This window comes from Ursus americanus, chromosome 33 (genome assembly GCF_024610735.1).
Source record: "Ursus americanus isolate L20-20 chromosome 33, mUrsAme1.1.p, whole genome shotgun sequence".
Taxonomy (NCBI): Eukaryota; Metazoa; Chordata; class Mammalia; order Carnivora; family Ursidae; genus Ursus; species Ursus americanus.
Window position 1 is genome coordinate 13,960,000 of NC_142159.1, and position 20,778 is coordinate 13,980,777.

The 20,778-nt window shown below is 46.0% G+C and overlaps 2 protein-coding genes across 6 annotated transcripts in view; one reads left to right on the plus strand and one right to left on the minus strand.

Moving 5' to 3' along the window:
* LUZP1 (leucine zipper protein 1) overlaps positions 1 to 11,253 on the plus strand; it is an 88,619-nt gene extending 77,366 nt beyond the window's left edge. For 2 of the 4 annotated variants that reach the window (XM_045782347.2, XM_045782348.2), the window contains one exon: positions 788 to 4,763. In XM_045782347.2, coding sequence (XP_045638303.2) covers positions 788 to 943 — 156 coding nt within the window. In that variant the 3' untranslated portion in view covers positions 944 to 4,763. Of the gene's footprint in view, positions 1 to 787; positions 4,764 to 9,704 lie in introns of those variants that run through there. The other 2 variants (XR_015722680.1, XM_045782349.2) reach the window with 2 other exon arrangements.
* Positions 6,112 to 20,778, minus strand: part of KDM1A (lysine demethylase 1A) — a 58,717-nt gene continuing 44,050 nt past the window's right edge. For both annotated transcript variants that reach the window (XM_045782350.2, XM_045782351.2), the window contains 11 exons: positions 19,014 to 19,156; positions 18,557 to 18,647; positions 17,227 to 17,361; positions 16,397 to 16,470; positions 15,404 to 15,515; positions 12,177 to 12,309; positions 10,257 to 10,444; positions 9,739 to 9,853; positions 8,286 to 8,413; positions 7,489 to 7,635; positions 6,112 to 6,616 (listed from right to left, as the gene is read on the minus strand). In XM_045782350.2, coding sequence (XP_045638306.1) covers positions 6,431 to 6,616; positions 7,489 to 7,635; positions 8,286 to 8,413; positions 9,739 to 9,853; positions 10,257 to 10,444; positions 12,177 to 12,309; positions 15,404 to 15,515; positions 16,397 to 16,470; positions 17,227 to 17,361; positions 18,557 to 18,647; positions 19,014 to 19,156 — 1,452 coding nt within the window. In that variant the 3' untranslated portion in view covers positions 6,112 to 6,430. The remainder of the gene's footprint in view (positions 6,617 to 7,488; positions 7,636 to 8,285; positions 8,414 to 9,738; positions 9,854 to 10,256; positions 10,445 to 12,176; positions 12,310 to 15,403; positions 15,516 to 16,396; positions 16,471 to 17,226; positions 17,362 to 18,556; positions 18,648 to 19,013; positions 19,157 to 20,778) is intronic.

The following is a 20,778-nucleotide window of genomic DNA, read 5'->3' on the forward strand; positions in this document are numbered from 1 at the left end:
AAAGCACTTCCCCACCATCTCAGTCTCTCCAAGAGCCCCGTGGGCAGGTATTATCCCCATTTTTTAGATCTAGAAATGGAGGGTCAGAGACACAAAGAGCTTTACTTAAGGCTACCCGAGTGAATTACTGGAAGAGCTAAGATTTGAATCTACGATTCCTGTTTCTGAATCCAGCACTTTCTACCCTGCCAACCTGACTTTCTCACTCATACTTGTGTTCTTTGATCTGCCTTTGCTCGAAGGACCAATGAGAACATTGAAAAGGCAGAATTCTGGTAGGAGTGAAGGGGTGTGTGTGTGTGTGTGTTTAGGTCCCTGAAGCTTTGGATATCTGAGACAGGATGAGGGGTAGGTATAGGACCTGAAAAGGAAGGGACCTGGCTTTCTGGTAGTTTGTAAGTGGGAAGTAGGAAAAGCCTGGTCCGGCTTCCTTTTCAGTATACTTCCTTGCTCTCCAAGCAGGGAAATGGCTCACCCCAAGAAGCATGCAGCCTACACATGCAGAACTCCGGGACCCTTACTTACGGGGCTGGCCCCGTGCCCCCATTCCAGGCCCTGTCCTACGCTACGAGCCCCAGCAACTTAGGGGTGTAGTCTCTCCTAGTTTCCAAGGAACATTTAAATTGGCCTGTCCTCAGACCAAAGCAAATCTCTGCAGTTACGCTGTGATCTGTCTACACTGTACCTCCCTCTGCCGGGCAGGCAAGCATCCCTGGGGTAGGGAGTGAGCGTGTCTTTGTCACTCGCCGTTGTCCCCCACAGCTCACTTCTGTCCTTTTTGGCCCAGGAGGAAGGGGACGACTGTGCACTCAGTGCCCACAGGCGACCGCACAACTCCCTGGAGCGGTGTGAGCTTCCTGCGAAGCCGGGGCCGTCAGAGCCGGGGCGAGCCCGGGCTGAGGAGCGGTTACGGCCAGCCAGGCCCTGCGCCGAGGACAACTGAGCCGGCTGGGTGAGGTCTGCTGTCTCCTCTCCTCCAGCTTCTCCGCTCCCCTGCCTTCCTGCCCTATGAAGGATGCAAGTCCAGTTAACCAGGCTAGATGCCAGGCCTTGGCTGGGAGACGACGGCAGACCAGGTTGTGGCTCGGGTCATATTGCCAGTTGGCCAGGGGGGATCACAGACTACAAGCTGGACGTAGTCACCCAGGCCCAGCCTTCCCCGATGCATGAGTCCTCTCTCCTTGTCCCTGTCCCCAGGTCGGATGGGCCCCTCTGGCCCCCAAATGGGGAAAGCTATAGGAAGCCCTTGTATCCTCACCACACAACAGCAGCCGAAAGCCCTTCTGTGCTCCTGTGGGTCCGAGGGCACCCCTTCAGCGTGGCTAGTTTCTCAGTCTCCTCACCGCATCCACTTCACTCCTTGTTTGCTCCAGGGGCCTAAGTACCCGCGGAGACTCAGCAGCCATCAGCTCCATGGGAGGGGGGGGGGCGGTCCGCTCCTTTCCCCTTTGGCCTTCCTCAGACTTGTACAGCAGAAGAGGTCCGTGCTGCCTCTAAGGGACTATGGGACCAAGCTGCAGGCAGAAGCTTCTCGGACATGGCCCCCTGGCTGATGATGGTTTCCTGGGGGCAGAGCACACGGGTACCCACCTACTGGAATGATGTCATCCCTCCCTTCCCCCGGCTCTCTGCTCACCTTCCAAAGGCACCTGGAAGCGCACAAGCCTCACGCATCTCCTTTCCTGATACCAGTAATGCTGCTGGCACTGCCCGCTCCTCTCCCTCGGCTGGAGACTTCAGGCCAACTCTGTCGTTTCCAACCTTCGGAATCCTCCCGGACTAAACTGGGCCTGACCCAGCGTACTCTGCCTTCTAGAAGTGCCCAGTAAGGGGGAAAGTGGGCAGGAAGAAGCGTTTCCCCAGTCACTCCACAAAGCAATATTTCCACGGAAGGCATGGACTTTGTTCCTCTTCCTTCGCCCCCCACGGAGGAGGTGTCGCACTTTACAAGCTGAAGCATTCCTACAGTTGGGCCCTGCTTTCTGCGGACTAGCATTACGATGACTTCACTGGAGGAAAGGTAATAAATGCCTACCGAGGGCCCCAGGTGTATACAATGCAAAATGCAACAAACGTTTCAGGGAGCCAGCTAAAAAAACGGACTAGTTTCCTTCTACCAGTCCCCAGGGGTGGGGGGGGTGGCGGTTACAAAGAACCAGATATTCTTGGCACTGCTTTTTGTATAACACTCAGTTCAAAGAAGGGATGCCTTTCAAAGGCTACTTTTAATGGCGCAGACACTGTTCCTTCATAGAGAGCATAACTAGGAGTCAGGAAAGCTGAATTTTCTTCATGGCTTTGTACTTTCTTGCTGTGTGACTTTGGGCAAGTCACTGTCCTCTTGGGGCCTCCGTTTCCTTATCTATAAAATGAATTCTTTGAAATGGTCTCTAAGGGTCCTAAATCTGGCATTCTGAGATGATTGTTTACACTGTCCTGTGGGAGCTGATTCTTTTGGAAGGTAGCATCCAGATGGGTTCGGGGAAGGTGTCCGTCCCCGTCCATTCCCACCCCCCCCTTGTTTTTCTGGGCCTTATTCTTTCCACGTTTTAACATCGTGAGAAGTACGCAAAGCTCGGTTGGCCTTGTTTTTCTAGTCTGTGAGATGAGGGATTAGAGCAGATGGCTTCTGTAGCCCTTTTGGCGCCAGCCTTGCCCACTTGGCACAGTGTCCCCTGGCTTTTGGGACACCAGTTGGCCATCTCGTGTTGCTGTGCTTTGCGAGCTGTCTTCCCTGCCTGCAACTTAGTGTGGCAAGCAGCACTCATCACGCCCGCGTCTGCCCTCAGACTTGGCGACCCTGGAGGTGGCTTGGGGCACACCTAGCTTCCTTTCGGGGACGGAAAAGTTTTGTGCCTCCTTCCATTTTCTGGAACGTTGCCAGGCTAAGGGCTTTGCCATGTAGCTTCTCTTTCCTCTACAACGCTGCTGCAGGCGCTCAGTTTAAGATGCTGTTTTCAAACTCTCTTCCTGCTGCTTCTCTCCGTCACTGGCCAGGAACTCGCTTGCCCAAGGCTGCAAGCTCTCACCTGTAGCCATTCTTCTTCGCTGGTTGGCAACACTGAGAGTCCAAAGGAAACGGACCTCTGTGGTGGTCAATTGAGGTTATAGGAAACTAAGTCTGCGGCTCTTCTCTGCTGGTGGAAACAAAAGGGTGCCAAGCCATGCCTACAAAGATTTCGCCAATAAATCTCGTCTTTGGGCGTTGGAGCCCTGGATTCTGGTGCTGTAGCTCCTGGTGCCAAAGTCTGGATCTTTCCACATTGCAGCAGCACCAACACCTGCCACTCCCCAGAATGCTCTGTGGAAGAGGGACAGCTGTGGTGCCCTCTTGCTGGGGGCTGCTATCTTAAAATCTGAGTGCAATAGGATTTGATTGTAACAGTTATTTCAGGATAAATATTGTGTTTCCTTAATCTGCATACTTTCTAGAACCATTGTAAAATAGATTTTATTTTTAAATGTCTTCAGCATTGCAGAAGATACCATTTGTAATAGTAAGTGCAGGCTGGAGGCTCAGTTCCTCTGGGTTTCAAATGGCTGGCAAGGCTGGCTCTCAGATTCCAAAGTTCAAAGGCACCTTTCTGAAAAGCAACCTCTGTGTGACCCTCTGGACCTCACCGTCAGGGGTCCTGGAGGAAACTTCCACAAAAAGGGGAGACCTGGTAATTAAATAGCTGTCCAATCGACCAAATATGTCCACTGTCCCAGCCATCAGACCCGCTTTTAGGACAAGCTTCTGCCGCAGCGTGGCTCGAACCCCAGATTTTACTGGCAGGTGGATAGCTGTGGGAGGGTTCCCCACAAGCCTGGGGAGCCTGGCGCTCCAGAGCTGCGTGGTTGGAGAAAAGTATTCAAGGTGGCTGAAGGCCAGAGGCCGGTCTCTCACCACTCTGGTACTAAAACCGCCAGAGAAGGCTGCAGGGGTGGCCGGCAAAGAAGCCATGGCTGTTTTTGCTTGGCAACGAAACCGCGCGGGCTGAAGGGATCTGCAGTGGGGCCCAGGACTCCAGCCTCCACCACAGGCAAGTCTGCACATAAATCCAACCCCCTCACTGGATGTGGGCAGGGTCTCTGTTGATCTTGGACCTGTCATCCTGGGGCAGTTTTACATATCGTGGGTTAGTGCCAGGTGCCACCCCTTCCCAGTAAGGGAGCAGGGACCCAGGCTCTGGGTCCCGAGCCACCTCTGTTGATGTGGGGTCCGTTGTTACTCTGACAAGACTGCTTTGGAAGAGCTGCTTTTAGGGATTATCTTTTGACTACCCCAGGTGGGGCCCAGGGTTCTCCTCAAAGCCTCACAACCAAGATCATAGGAAAGGGGCCCTATTTTCCTGCTGCTTCACAGCTCAGAACATGTACTGAATGGAATGTATTTTTAAGAGAATAAAGTCTATTTTTTTGTATTTTAAAGATTGGGAGGGCTGGGGAAGTAGCCCTCAAAAAACTGTTAACGCATCAGAGGCCCCTTTGCTGGGGCCTCGGTCTCTGTCAGTCCACATCTGCTCGTTCAGGTGGGCGCTCTGGTCCCCCCGCCCCTTGGAGTCCACAGGTGCAGCAGCTTCTACATTCCCGCTCTGGGCATGGGACCAAGGAGGCCGGACCCTGCTGCTGGAAACCAGGGTAAAGCCGTGAGCGGTGCCTCAGGCTCCTTGGGTGCATGTGTATAGTGGACGCTGCCTGTCTGCACGTATCCTCCGGCTCCATTGCTGTCTGTCGGCTCTGCAGCACAATATGTAACCAATAAAGCTCCCTAGTTTCCACGTGCTCTTTGCGTGAGTCACTCATGCCATTTTGGTTGTCATCGGAGTCCAGCTGTCGTCTGTGCACTGGCACAGCTAATGTATCTCACTGCATTTTATTTAAAGTAACCAGCTAGTGATGCTGAAAGGACTGGAAACATGCTGGGGCTTGGAAAAGGACACGCTGGCACCCACATAACGGGACTTAAATGTAGCAGTGAAACAGCTGCTAGGATTCTTAGTTTTAGGCTTGTCTGTTGTCACACACAAAAGAGTGAGCTGTCTGAAGGTACCTATGCCATTTATTTAAACAATGTTATAAAGCACCTAACGCTGGGTCACCCACCTGAGGTAACAGTATGAAGGGCAGAGCTGGGATTCAGATACAGGTCATAGCAGTACTTGCCACTGCATGCTGTTCTTACCTTTACACCACTCGCCCTGATCCTGGTGTGCGGATCTCCCCCACTGCTGTTACTCGAAGACTAGGGAAAAGTCCTCTCCATCTTTATCATCTTATCATTAGCCCACCAACGTTAACGTCCCGGAAATCTTGAATTGACTAACACGAGTAAAAGCAAACAGATTATAGTAACACTATTAGGAGCCCTTGAGAAGAACAGTTACTGTTCCCTTCTTGTAAAAATGTTTTTACCTTATATGGCAAAAGGGACTTTGAGTAAGGATTTTGAAATGGGGAGATGATCTGGGTGGGCCTTAAATGAAATCACAAGTATCCTTGTACGAGGGAGATAGATAGGACTACAGAACAAGAAAAGCAGAGATTGGAGTAATGTGCTCTGAAGATGGAGGAAGGGGCCACAAGCCAAGAAATACAGCCACTAGAAGCTTAAAAGGCAGGGGAAAGGAATGGTCCCTCAGAGCCTACTGTGGTAATGTTAGCAGCAGCAACAGGAAACAGAACAGCTAAGTCACCCAAACCCTTGATCTTCTTACGGAACACTTCCTAAAACTTTTATACCAGTACGTTGGCCAAAAGTGGAAAGTTAGCACATACCCATGGAGGGAACCTGGGGAGTAAAGCCTGAGTGGTCTGCCAGAGACCCACCCAAACTCTGTGCCTTGTTTTACCTTAAAAATTCAAAGTCTCCTCTAATAACCATATGCTTGACCTGTAGCTTCACACTCTTGGCGTACAGTCACCCCACAGTCCCGATGGGGAGCTCTCTAGTTCCACCGATCAGGAAGCCCACTGCTTCTGTGGGGCTCCCCTCAACCCCATCTTCAGACCTGACCAACCAGTTTCTGCCTTTCTAGAAATATCCTTATACCTTATTAAACATGGATAAAATGGGCATTTCCAAAGGCACAGTACCCGTTATATAAATCTAAAGGGGAAACAACAAAAGAATTTTATATGAAGCTTTATTTTTTAAATATAAAAAAACCACCACACACCAAGAGACTAAGATGTCCTCTCACGATGCTTGCTTACCTCAGTCTTTAGGAAGAATACCGACTTCCACACTAACGGACAACTGCCTCTCTAGCTCTAAGTCACTCAAAGGAGGCCACCTCCTTGGCCACCTGGCATCATGAGTTCCAGTAGCTGATTGGAGCCCAGATGCCAGAGTGAGTTTCTCAGTGGGATCCAGTATTGCTACGAGAGCTTTGCTTACACAGCAAAAGACTCGCATGTCGTCTGCTTCCCTCAGAACCCATCAGTCTCACATGCTTGGGGACTGCTGTGCAGGGACGCCTGGTGTGGCCTGGCGAGGCAGGGTGTACATGGCCCCCAGGAACTGGTCTGCAATCCTTCCTGCTTCTCGCAGCCCACTCAGCAGAGCGCCATGGACGGTGGCTGGGTAGTTACGGATTGTATGTTCTCCAGCAAAGAAGAGTCGTGGAATTGGCTATTTCGGGAAAAAAATTGAGAGAAAAATCAGCAAGTTGCAAAGAGTAACTTTTATTTTTGTTGTGTTTGAACTGCCAAATTCCTATTGGCCTTTGAAGGCTGTGAATCACAGACCATCATTCTACCAGAAAGGATCTCCCTCATCAGCGGGCATTCTCCTAGAAATGACCAGAGTAGAAATGCAACAATACAACTCAGCCAAGCCAGCCTTAGTCCTAGGGTGATGCATAACTGCATCTGTTCTTGTTTATCATTGGATGCTGGGGGATACCCAGTTCTAGCACTTCCTCTGCCTCCTACAGTCCCTACTGGGGCAAGGGGTTCCTGACCACTCCGTACCTCAGAGAATCCAGCATTTGTTCTTTCTCAGGGACGCCTCTGCTGCTCAGCTCCAGAGCAGGCTCGCGGGGTCCTGAGGAGCCCCTGCTACTCGGGAGCAGAGTCTGGCATCTAGATAAGGGGCCCTCAGGGGCATGTCCTGGAGACCCCTAGTGACGGACACCCTGCAACAGTCCTACGTGCCGTTACAAAACAGGGTGCAACTAAAGATGTTTTTCATTTTTTAGGGGAGAAAGTTTGAATAAGGAAAAAGTAATTGGCTTATATGGTTTCTTCCATTCTGAATATGGATTGCCTAGGTTTACAGAGCCAGAACGTGAGAGATCACGCACAAATAATACTGTTCCTTCCTTTTACTCTGCTCTTGGTTATATGAAAGGATGCAAGGACAGAACAACCAAAATCTAACCATCACCACCCCCTCCCCCCCCAGGGCAAAAAACCCACAAAACTGTGGCATGGTGTTGACCCTGAAATCCTGGGATACTGGCCTTTTCCCAAATAAGCCCAGGTAGTTTGCCAGTTTCTCACCTGTGGAGCACCTGGAATTGAGGGGCCAGGAGTGATTGGCTGAGCCATTAAATCATAGTCATTTCCAGATGATCCTGCAGCTACATATGAATAGGAGCCCCGGGCCCAGGGATCAGCACGCCAGCGAGATACCACAGTCTCCTTGGGCTAAAGGAAAAAGCATGAGCTGAAGTTACTACAAGGCAGAGGACAAACCGGTCCTCTCTAAAAGGTGGAAAAGGTGTGGTGGGTGCGGATAAAACAGAGCCGTAAAGAGGCAGGAGATAAGAGTGAGCCAAGTGATGAATGCCTCTGCTTTAAAACACACAACACAAATGGCTTCCAGCTAAGCTTCCACATTGCCCTATGAAATCTATAGACCTACCCGGGACTTGACCTTTAGTCTCTAATTCACATGAAGCATTAATATGCCTTCTTTCAAAGGAATCATAAGGATCTAAGGTGTTGCAGTGGGCCTAAAGAATAGAAAAAGTACTGAGCGATTCTTCCATGAGCGAGTCTGACCACTTTGTCTAAAAGGCAGGAATGGTAGGACTCCACATGCAGATACAACGGATGAGACCAGCAGGGACATGCAGCAAAAAGCCTTCTCAATCCCCCAGCCCACGTACTGGGGGGCTTTCCTAAATCCCACACTTACACACAGACTCCAAACAATGGCATTCATGGAAACCCAGCACACCTCTCAATTCTGGCTGAAACTGTCCGGAAACTGTGCTGCCCAATGTAAAGAGACTGTGTCAAACCCTGCTCTAGTGTGAGCCTTGATCCCCACTTGCCCTGACCCACTTACTTACCTGGGGCACCGCACTGCTACCAAAAATCCCTTTGAGGATGGCCAGGCATCGGCCGACAATCACATCATCGCTTATGTTTTCCATGATGCCGGCAGCTTCTCCTGCCACTAGTGCCAATAGTATTGGAGCTAGAGAAACAGAAAGGACAATTCCAGGGTTTTCCTACAGACTCTTCTCAAAAACTTCTTTATCAGGCCCCACATTATTCTGGGCACTCTGAAATCTGATGACCAACAGATAGACACGCAACACTCGTGCTAGAGACAAGTTAGGTTTCTGAAATTGCAACTCAAAATCTATCCCTTAGAATGCAGGTGGCAAACTCTAGTCAGTCAAGCGTGCCTCATGTACTTAACCGCTTACGATTTTGCAGAATACGAACTTCAGACCTTGCTAAGAAAACCAACAGGTATTCCTGTATTTAGCCACAGAATCCTTAGCCCTGACCACCTTAAGACAGTTCACTCCGTGGCAGGAGCTACATCCTTTTAACTATTCCAGGCCCCTCCACGCCCATCACCACCTTCACCCACCCAGCTGGTGACTATTTAGGCAACAGACTTGTGTAATAGGCACAGTACAAGATGCTGGGACATAACAGCTATAAACTAGACTATATAACTCCACGGATCAATAGATAAATATCACACAGCTATAATTATGAACCGATAAAAGCAATGAAAAAAAACAAAGGATACAGAGGAAAAAATACAGGGACTTAATTTAGATTTGAGGCAGGGGAAGTATGTGTGTCCTGGGAGGCCTCTTTGAAACAGTGGCAGTTAGGTCAAGACCAGAAAGGCTGGGCAGAGTATGTCATGTTGGGAAGGAAGAGAAGAAAAAAGCTCCCCAGGGCCAGACCGTACAGTACATGCAGAGGCCGTGAAGTAGAAGACATGAGATTTTTACACACACACACACACACACACACACACACACACACACACACACACACACACACACACACACACACTTTAAGCACCACAGAAAAGAGCAATTCAATTACAGAAGAAATTAAAATAGGAGATAGGAAGTTGATACATATATTCTGAAGGAAGTGATCAAAGATTCAGGGAGCCAGTAAGACACAAAAGTCTGAGAACGAGGAGTATAAGTTTCCCCTTACGGGGAGCTTCCCTAGTTCTGTCTCCTGGCTGGGTTGATTCTTCTCTTTATGTTCTCTTTTGCAGTGCCCTGGGCTTTCACTCTGACCCTCTACTTACGGCCCTGTTCCTAGATGGCTTGCCTCCTTAAGTATTTCCCACTAGGATGTGAGCTCCTTGACTGCAGGTATTCCCTGCCCCGCCCCCCATCCCCATCACCTAGCAGGAATTTCTGGAATTGGTTGAATTAATGAAAAAATCAAGGCATATATATTTGAGAAAACCCTGAATATTCCTAATTCTCTGTTCCTGCAAGGATATGAAAAAGATTAAAACCAGGAAGCAGTTACCTTTATAAAGGTTCCAGAAGAGGAAGAGCTCACCCCGGCTGGCAGTCGTACTGCCGACATGCCCGAACAAATTGACACTTGGATCCCAGAACACACGGTCAAAACACAGTACCACCTGTTGTTAAAAAAAAATGGAGCACATGAACCGATGACAGGGCTCAGAGAACACGGCTTAAGCACAGCTGTGCCTCAACAGGAAATACTACTTCTCAGACCTTATTAAAGTTTCTTCTGATCTACTCTCAATATAAGCCTAGAAATCCCCATCATAAATGTATTACTTAAGCAACATTTAGAGCTGTTTTTGTGGGCTTAGGTTTGCAAAGTGATCCCAGAAGACTCAGTCTAAATATATATAAAATTACAGGCACTGAAATGACTGACCTGACAGGCTCTCACCCTGACCTCGCAGAGCTGAGAGTACAGCAAAATTACAAAAATGCAAGCCCCTATCTGACTGGAGGACACGAAGACTATTTGCACGACGGGTATGTGCAGAGATGCCCAGGGCAAGTTACCTTGTTAAGGTTGCCAAATCCCATCCTTTGCACCGCGGACGTTTTCCACTCAGGAAGCGGCGGCACGAACTGCACGGCCGGCGGCTGCTGCTTTAGCACCCCCAAGGGCAGCGTGCAGAGCACTGCATCGCACTTGTAAATGAAGGTCTGGCTCGTGGAGCGAGTATTCACAGCTATCACTTCACATCCTAGAGATGGTGGAGGGAAAAGGCGTCACTGGCGATAAGGACGGTACTGAACATTCAGCGCACGGCGGAGTCTACCACCATCTCAGTTCGTTCTTACCACAGGTTTATGAAGTCTGTTCTAGCCACTTGCTAATATTAGAAAACCGAGGAGGTGGCAAAGTAACTTCAGACAAGGCCGCACGGGTACTAACTGCCAGGACTCAAATGCTAACAGTCCACTTCAGAGTCCCGGCTCTTCGCCACCGTACTTGTCGTACCTTCCTGATACACTGGTGATCTTCTGGGCTAATCTAAGAGCCTTATTATTTACCAAGGGTTAAGTAAATTTAGACCAAAGGGAAGACTAAAGGTCTGTAACAATAAAAGCAGTGCCTCTCCACGGTGGTTAGGTGCTTACTGAGGAGCAAGAGAGGACGACCCCAGACCACCGCGGTGCGGATCTACGGATGTCGCCCAAGGGCAGGCCGTGCTAGTCGAGAGAACGCACTGTGATGCCTAGCTGGCCAGAGTCTCAATAACGCTCCAAGTGGACCGCAGAAAAGGCACTGAGAAGAGGTTACTGTTACCTTCCTCACTGGTACTTTCTTCTTTAACAAGTACCTATTTATAGAATTTCAGAAAATGTATAAACAGCTCAAAATTGGTATGAGAGCTCAGTTCATGTTCACTTTCTCACTGTTCTTCACCTGCCTGCAAATGGCTATCTAAAGGCTACAGGTCTCAACATCAGCTAGAAGCTGCCTATGAAGGGGAAATCAAATGGAAAACAGTTTCAGGGGTTGTAAAAAAAAAAAAAAAAAAAAAAAGAACATCTGCGGTAATCTCTGCAATTCTAGAAGAGCGGTCATGAAGAGTAAGCAAGGTTGATGGCCATATCTCCACTTGTCGTGAGGGTCCTGGGGGGAGGGGAGAGGGGTGACTAGGGGTGATTAGCTATCATCGAGAGTTCCAGACTATTAATTCCCAAAAGTGGGTGGCCAGCGGGTTCTCTGTACTCCACATTAAATGTGCTCTGAAACCAGCCGCAGTAAGCACTGAGCCTTCTGCCTGTGGGAATCAGGACAACTCCATCTGCTCCCAGTATCAGAAACCAGCCCGAGCAGTTAGCCCACCTGAACAGGAAAGGCTAGAATGGATCCAAAGAGCAAGACGCAGTTGGTAAAATACAAGGAGTGGGTCCCACTGTACCCAGAGGCCAAAATCCTGGTCTTGAAGACAATATACTCAGTGGGACGCCTGGGTGCTTCAGTTGGTGAAGCGTCTGCCTTCAGCTCAGGTCGCGATCCCAGGGTCCTGGGGTCGAGCCCCACATGGGGCTCCTTGCTCAGCAGGGAGTCTGCTTCTCCCTCTCCCTCCCCCTGCCCCCCACTTGTGCTCACGCTCTCTTGCTTTCTCTCTCTCAAATAAATAAATGAATCTTTAAAAAAAATACATGCAGCAAAAATTAGATCCAAACTCACTGACAGTTATTACAATACCAAAGGAATTCACATACAAATTGGAAACTTGCGTCGTTTTTGGTTTACACGACGATGGGTTGGAGCGCCCAATGGCTCTACAGGCTCAATCCTTCTGTCAATGCCGATTTTTAAAAATTAGCAGTCGTAGTTTACATGCTACGACATTTTACCAGGAAGTGTACCGAACACGTTTTCGGTAGGTCGAACTCAAGCAAAGACGGGTGCCGTGTTTCAGAGCGAGAGGCTCATCCCCCAGGGAAGCGGGGCCGCACCTGAGGCTGTGTAGCGAACCTGCCGCACCGCCGTGTTCAGTTTAATGTCCAGGCCTTCTGCTAATGCCACGGGCACACACGAGTAGCCGTTCCTCACCGTCAGGTGGCTGCCAGTAAACTCGAAGTCGTCATCCTAAAGACGAGAGAAAAGGCCATCCATAGGTTCTTAATTTATGCCATACATCCTGAGTTCCGTAAGATAAACATCGAAAAACCACCGTTTGTAGAAAAGTCAACATTCTAAGACAGAAATTACAGAGCCACCACTCAGTGTTCATCACGGCTATCCCAGGAAACTAGAGGAAAAAGAAAAAACGCTTAAATGTCCCTAATGGCCATCTCTGGGCAGTGAGATTAGGGCAGTTTCTTCTTCCCCAGATTGAGTTTTCTCCTAACAATCCCATACCCAACCCCTCCGTCCAGGGGTGGGGGGTGGGATCTCTCGAAGAAAGAAGATTCAATAAATTCAGATGTTTGTTTGGCTTTTGAATGCATTACAGATTTGGTGGAATATCTGATTCACCACCCTAATTACATTTTCTTCTACCTAAGAGCAAAATTAGTTTTTATTTCTTAAACTTATAGGCTTGAAAGATGAGGAAGACTTCCAAAACTAAAGTTGGTCAAATTAGATAAAAACAATCTGGGATTATAAAGACTGGCCCAAGAGGATCCATATAGTAAAGAAGTCAGCATCTGGCCCGGAAGGATTCCCAAAATGATCTTATTTCTTTGAATTTACTGAAAATTTTTCTTTATAGAGAAATTTTTGAAGGCTAGTCAGTATTTTCTAATTTCATGAAATTTCTGGGAGAAAACACAGCACAATTCTTTTGAATTAGGTAAAAATATTGGGTTGGCAGAACTCTCACTACTTAGTGACTGATTCATCTGCTCCCCATACTGATCAGTTCAAATCGACCACACTACTCAGGATTTAATAAGATTACGAATGGATACATATTGAAACTTCAAATGATATATCAGTGATGAGGAAGGGTCTAATTTAGTAATACATGGAAAAAAAAACAAAAACAACTGGGAATTCTGTAAGACTTTTACCACTAACAGGTCCAATCCTCACTCTAAGTCAAACACTAAAGAACATCAAAGTATAATCTAAAGATTAAGAATTCAACTAATTTGGGTCCCCTGGGTGGCTCAGTCAGTTAAGTGTCTGTCTTCAGCTCAGGTCATGATCCCAGAATCCTGGGATTGCGTCCCGCATCGGGCTCCTTGCTCAGAGGGAACCCTGCTTCTCCCTCTGCTGCTACCCCTGCTTGTGCTCTCTCTCTCTCTGACAAATAAATAAAATCTAAAAAAAAAACCCAAAAAACCACACACAAAAACCCAAACTAATTTTACAAGGAAAATGTACAATGGAAATGAAAATATGTAAGTAAAAATGTAATATTTACTTCTGTAGTCTTAGGTCTGGCCAAAGTCTCAGATTTAGAGACTGATCCATTCAATATCTAAGAAGTCCTGTGATTTCTCACCAGTCAAGAGTAACTCACACTTAAATACTTAATAATTTGACAAAAGACATGTAACACCTGTACATTCAGAACTGTAAAATATGGCTGAAAAATATTAAAGAAAACCTAAATAAATGGAGAGATATACCATGTTCAAATCCCAATACCAATCAAAGTCCCAGCAGGTATTTTTTTAATAGAAATTGATAAGCTGATTCTAAAATTTTTATGGAAATACAGAAGACCTAAAGTAGCCAAAATGATCTAAAAAAAGTTGAAGAACTTACACTACCTAATTTCAAGACGTACCATAAAGCAGCAGTAATCAAGACCATATGACAGTGGCATGTGGACAAATGAATGACTAGGAAGGAATAACCATAAATAGTCTCACACATGGTCAACTGATTTTCAAAAAAGGTGCCAAGACAAATGAAGAAAAAGGATGGTACTAGAATAATTAATTAGATAACCATACGGAAAAATATGAACCCTACCCTCATCTCTTATTGTACACAGAAATTAACTCAAAATGAATCATAGACCTAACATTAGAGCTAAGTCCATAAAACTTCAGGAAGAAAACAAGAGAAGATTTAGTGATCTAAGTTTAGACAAAGATTTTTCAGGATACAAAAAGCACAAAGCTTATAAAAGAGAGTTGAAGAAATAGGGAACTTCATAAAATTAAAAAGTTTTGCTCTTTGAAAGATGCCATTTAGAAAATGAAAAAGGAAGCTGTGGACTGCAAGAAAATACTTACAAAACAAAAATGTGACAAAGGAATTGTATCCAGAATCTAAAGAACATAATGAACTCTTACACAATTTAATAAGAGGTCAACCAGATTTTTAAACAATGGGCAAAAGATCTGAACAGACTTTCCACCGATGAAATGACATACAAATGGCCAATAAGTACATGAAAAGGTGCTTCACATCACCCATCCCTCGGGAAATGCAAATTACCACAATGAAATGTACTATACACCCAGTAGAATGGCTCAATTTTTAAAAACTGGCAGTACCAAGTGTTGGTGAGGATGTGGAAGAACTAGAACTTTCATACACTGCTGGTGGGAATGCAATTTGGAATAGTTTGGAGTTTCTTACAAAGTTAAAAATCTACGTAAGACCCAGCAATTTCACTCCTAGATATATACCCAAAAGAAAGACGTGAATGTTCATAGCAACTCCCATCATTTATAGTCAAAACAACAGGAAACCATCCAAATGTCCAGTAATGTACCAGTGTATGGATAAACAGTCTATGGCACAACCATACAACGGATACCCGAACACTGAAAAGGAACAAACCACTGATACACCACCAATAAAAATGAATCTCGATAATTTTGCTAAGTGAAAGAAATCACACATAAAAGGCTACATTCTGTATGATTATATTCCATATGGTTCAATTTATATGTAATTCTAGAAAAAGCAAAACAACAGTGACAGAAAAGAAATCAGGGGTGGTCTTGGGCCAGGACTGGGAGGACTGGGGACTGACTGTGAAGAGGCAAGGAAGAACTTTCCAGGATGGAAATGTTCTGTATCTTGATGGTGGGTGATTCATGACTATGTACGTTTGGCAAAACTTCAAACTGTTTGCTTAAAATAGGTAAACTGTACTGAAACGTAAATTCTATCTCTTAATAAAGCTGTTTAGCAGACACATACAAATCAGGTTTCTCCTAAGAACCCTCTCAAAGATATGTGCACAAAATAAACGATAAAGGAATTTTACCTGATCCCAATGTTTAAGGGAGAGTGTAGACAGAGGTGTGGCATTAGCAAATTCAAGATTTGCAAAATGCCAATCAAGTATTTGTCGGTCTCTTGATGAGAGATACACGTCACTGTAACATGAAAACAGAGCAGCACAGGTTATTAAAGCACTACTACTCTCAGTGGGCTGATGTGGACAATCTTAGTAACTCAGGAACCTAAGCCTGGTACTGTGCCTTATATAAAGAAATTACAAGTCAAAAAGTAGGCCCTTATCTGTCTGAGTAACTCCTTTATTACTGGTGCCTAGAGAAGTGCAAAGCTCATTATATAAAGGAAATTACTATCAGGCTTCATTTGTCTGGGGGGTGGGGGGAGATGGGGTGCCTGGGTGGCTCAGCTGGTTAAGCGTTTGCCTTTGGCTCAGGTCCTGATCCCAGGACACATCGGGCTCCCTACTCAGTGGAAAGTCTGCTTCCCCCTCTCCCTCTCCCCTGCTTGTAATCGTTCTGTCAAATAAATAAAATCTTAAAACAAAACAAAACAAAAACGACTTCTTCCTATCAGTACCTGGCATTATAAAAGCTTGTTTTATAAATAGAGCGTGATTTTTTTTTTAAAGCAAGAATGGGTAGCATCCCCAGCTCCAGAACAGAGCAGATACATTGGAGGCCAGATGCATCATGGAGCACAGTATCAGCATATAAGTATTCACTGTCAAAAGTATACTACTTTCCTAGTCCTCAGAGTTACAGGAATTTAAAGCAATACCTACCACCTTCTATTCCACTCACAGGAAGACAGTATATTTCATTCAAATACCAGATCTTATGGAGAAAGGTTATCTTTTCAAAAACCAATATATTTAAATATTTAAAACACACCTACACATTAAGGTTACAATCCATTCACTGGACATAAATAAAAGCCCACAGTGCTTTGTAATTCTCCTTCTAAATGTAACAAAGAACAGCAAAAGCTATTCCTCTGAACATCTGTGCGTTTTTCTCACCTTGGGGGATTGGCTTCCAATTCTTGAAGTTTTTCTTCTAGCTTTCCTTGTGTTTCGGCTAATTCATCGTATTCCTGATAAAATCAAGAGAACTGGGTTGATTTTAATGGGTCAGAGACCAACCTAGCTGTTTATACCACAAAGTGTAAGGCCTGGACCACCACCTCCCTGTCCAGGTCATATCTGGGAGTACGCCTCAGCTTAAGGCTGCATCAGGGCTCAGGAGGGTTGTTCTTGGAGGCAAGTTACCATGTGAGCCCAGAATGAAGACGGGGTGCGGAGGAGGGAGAGGGCACGCAGGAGGAGATAAAGGAAGGAGAGCACAGCAGTGTGCTGCAAAGTAAGGGTGAAAAAGAAGAGCAACGACCACTTTCTGTGCATTTACCCCGGCCCTGGCATGGGAGAGCATTTTAGACCCCTTACAAAGGAGAAGTATCAACACTGTGTCACAGATGAGGGGATTAAAGGAATCTAAGATCCCATGGCTAAGAGACACTAAGTTAGGGATTTCGATCAGACAGTTTGTTACCAAATGACTGAAGTCTACGTTATTATTCTAAACTGACAGGGATAAACTATGACAGGGAGCTAAACTGAGATGTAAGTAAGGTGAAGTACAAGACTGTGAAAACAAAGTAGAAATTCTGCAGAAAAAGCAGATCTCAAACCAAACTAACCCAGTCAGTCCCCTTGGTTTCGGTGTACCAAACCCTCTTCTACCACAGGCACCTGGGATTGGTTAGTGGCTCCCCCTTTTCCAAAGTTTCCCAGATCTACACTCTTTCTTAGGATTCCAAGGAGAACCACCCAGGCGCGCATGGGAGCCACACCTTGCAGAGGGCGGTCAGGTCCCTGTGTTTGCTTTTCACTAAGAACTCGGCAGTGATGTCTCGGGGCGGCTTGACCTCAGACGCTTCTTTGTATTGCTGATGGAGTTCTTTAATTTTCTCTTTCAAATTTACCATCTAAGAGGGAAAAATACAAATTTACCATTTCAGATAGTGATGTAATCCATCTCCAAATCATATGCTTCGGTTCCTCCCCTCAACTGCAAGTATGCCAAAACAGGTTACAGTGCAAGGTCCCCGAAGCTCTTAAATACCTCTTCCACATCCTGACACTTCAGAATAGGAAAAAACCCCTGTATGGTTCAACACAGAGGTATCACACCATTATCACAGAAGAAAGATCATCTCTGCCTTCCAAAACAAATGGAGAACCAGGAGTGTTCCATTAATGTAAAACAACATATATGTATAGAAAAATCAAATTCCAGGAAAAACAAAGCACCACTTTAACTTATTGTTTTGGGGAACAAATTGTCATGATTTGTTTTCTAAATTGTGTAAAAAGCTAAATCACCACACGGAACCTTCCAGAGCCATTCCTAAGGTTAGTCTCTCAGCTTTCTGATGGTACTGGGCCCCACAGCTATCCCGGCAGCTGTTCTCCAGCCTCTGCTCATTTCACGCGTGCCACACACAATCCATGAAGAAGGTGGGCACAGACCTCTTCTCATTTGACAGGATGAAGAGACAAGGCACAGTGAGAGAGCGAGGCAAGAGTCTGGTCACAAGACGCGCCCAGATTTTGCATTAAAAAGCTCCCCACAGGGGCTGTCCCACTTCACATTTTCTCCCTAAGCTTATACTATGTTTGCAGATGGCAGGATCAGGAGAAAACAAATGGTTTCCCAGTCTGGAACCAGGCCTCTGTGAAGTGGAGGGAAAGAAGAGCCCTCGGCAGACATACCACTGAGGACTACCCCCCATAACCGGCACTGAAAGTGAGATAGTTCCGGCCGTGAATTACGGTCCTGGGCTACAGACTTGTCCTCATCAGTGGGAGTCTGACCCCCGCACGGCTCATTTCCCTCTTACCACAGAATCCAGCAGAGGGCACTGGGCTAGCTTTGGCAAAGCGAACCTGACACAGGAAAGATCTATTTCCCCGGCAACAATTTGCCAATAGTACCAAACTGAAAGACTGACAGATAACACTGTGCCTTTTGTTAGTCACTATTTTTTTAAGAATATTGAGTCCCAGCTGCACGGACCTTCTCTCCCCCAGAGGAAAAAAAACAAAACTGAAAATTTCAAAAGCCCACCTGGCCCCCAGCACTGACGCATCTTCAGCTATGAGGAAAATATAAAATTTCACCTTATTGAGAAGTTCTTTCAACTCCTCCTGAGTCTTCACTATCTTCTTCCAATGTTCAATCTGCTCATCTTTGACATGCTTTTCTTGTAACCTAAAAGAGATGACACATATGCCTTGGCCACACAGCCAGCTTTGCAGCCTAAGACAGGAACCCATCAAAAACATTCAAGGACATCAAAGCCCACTGAAATTTCTAATACTTCGGAACAAGAAAGTTGGCGGGTGGCGAATTATTTTCTCGGCTATGTTAAATATAGTTCAGTACCATAAAAGTTAGGCATTTTAGAATCAAGAGGGGCCTTAAGGATCATTTTTAAAAATGGTTTTACTTCGAGATTTAATTCATATGAAAATAAGTGAAAACTAGCTCAAATAAGACTTGCTGAAAACCTTAAAGCATAAATAGCAAATCTATACATGGAATTCATTATACAATAAGCAGTATCAAAGTACTTACTGAATGACGACTTCCAATGCCTGGCCGAGGGACACAGGCTTATTATTGAGGACATTGAAGTCTAGCTGATGACTGAGGTAAGATGTAGCTTCTAGCAACCGGTTAAACTCTTGTTCTACCATTTCATCTTTCTCTTTAGGAACCTGAAAATCCGAAGTATAGCAGAGTTGGTCCTTATAGTAAGACCAAACATAACCATCCATGAAAACACAAATAAATGCTCTCCAGTTTAAAAGGTCAAAATATGTACCTCAAAGGGGAACCTTTGAGGACAATGATTCCAACGTTCTTTTCTATGAAGTGGTCAATTCCATTAAATGAGGTATGAAATGTTTGGCCCTGATAGTTTCTATTCTCCCAATTTTGCCCTCTGAGCTGGGACTCCACCTCTACGAATGGCCACAGGATGCCCACTGGTGCTAACTGGTGCTAACAGAAGTTACGTGGAGCACAAGGTGTCCTGGAGCTGACATGCACTGAGAGAAGCTGGGCCGACATGCAAATGACACACTGGAAAAGTCTCAGAGAAGAAAAACTATGTCAACACACCTGAGGGCTTTCCAGAATAAGGGCAGGATGGAAAAATAAGAAGCCCAAGGTATTGCCTTTCCCTCAAAGATGAATTTCAGGTGGGAGTAGGGAAGAGAGAAGTGAAATTCACGACTGTTATCAGAACAACAGCACCTTCATTCTTCTGCAGAGCAGCAGTGTTTTATGGCACCAGTTCAGTTCAGAGCTGAATGTCCAAAGCTCGTAGACTAGGAGTGACTGAGGTACCAGGCCTGGCTCATTACTGTGCAGGAAGACAGCAGTCTGCGAAGCAGATCATCAGGCTGCAAGACCACGTTCCTAATCCCTGCTGTGGCCCTGCCTGCTGATACCGGCGGTTAGTTGATACAAATCCCTCTGCTACTGCTTAATTCAGTCCTAAGTAAACTGCATCTGCAACCTCCCTGCTGAATTCACGGGAGGAACAAGAAAAAACAAGCATCTCTAAGGCAAGCATGTCTAAAGCAAGCATCTCTTGTCAGAATAAACTGGGCAGCAACTGGGAAATGGGGTTTGAAATATGGAATTTCACTTTACAGCCAACCTAAAATTGGTAGTAAGAAGACAGCATTAAAGAAAGTTCTAATAAACACTAAGGCCAAGGAGGAGTGATCTTTTATAGTCAGAGGTGACTTGTGGGTGAGATCATCACAGTAAGATTCTACCTCTCATTTGAAACGCCTTAGTTTCTGCCCTTTCCAATTAAACAGACACTTTTTCAGGCACCAGTCTCTGCCCTTCACCGAGGAGTCGCACAAGTAACTACGGGATGAGCCACCGTGTGGCAGAAGAATATGGCAGAAATACAGTCTGCACCCAAAAAGGAAAGGGAAAAGGACTGCAACTCTCTTTTGGAACTGTAAATATGACACCGTAGCTGACCCAATCAGAATCATATTCTAAAGCATCAAATTCTACAAGGCCAAAGATGGGAACGATCAGGAAATCGTTATGAATTAGAGAATCCCCGTTGGCCTAAGAAGTATAATCCCTGAGAATCTTCTGGTTTATGCTGAGAAATAAGGCAGAGAATCAGACTTTGGATGCTTGGTGCCCTTTACATAGGAGTGGTACCTGAGACTCGGTGGATCACACACATCTGACCTACCCATTCACCTCCATGGCCAAAGGAAGCAGCTCTTGGGGACACCCCTACTTATTCTGATTACACAGCTATCAGAGCTGATGGAAGAGACCCTCTTGTCAGGAATTTCAC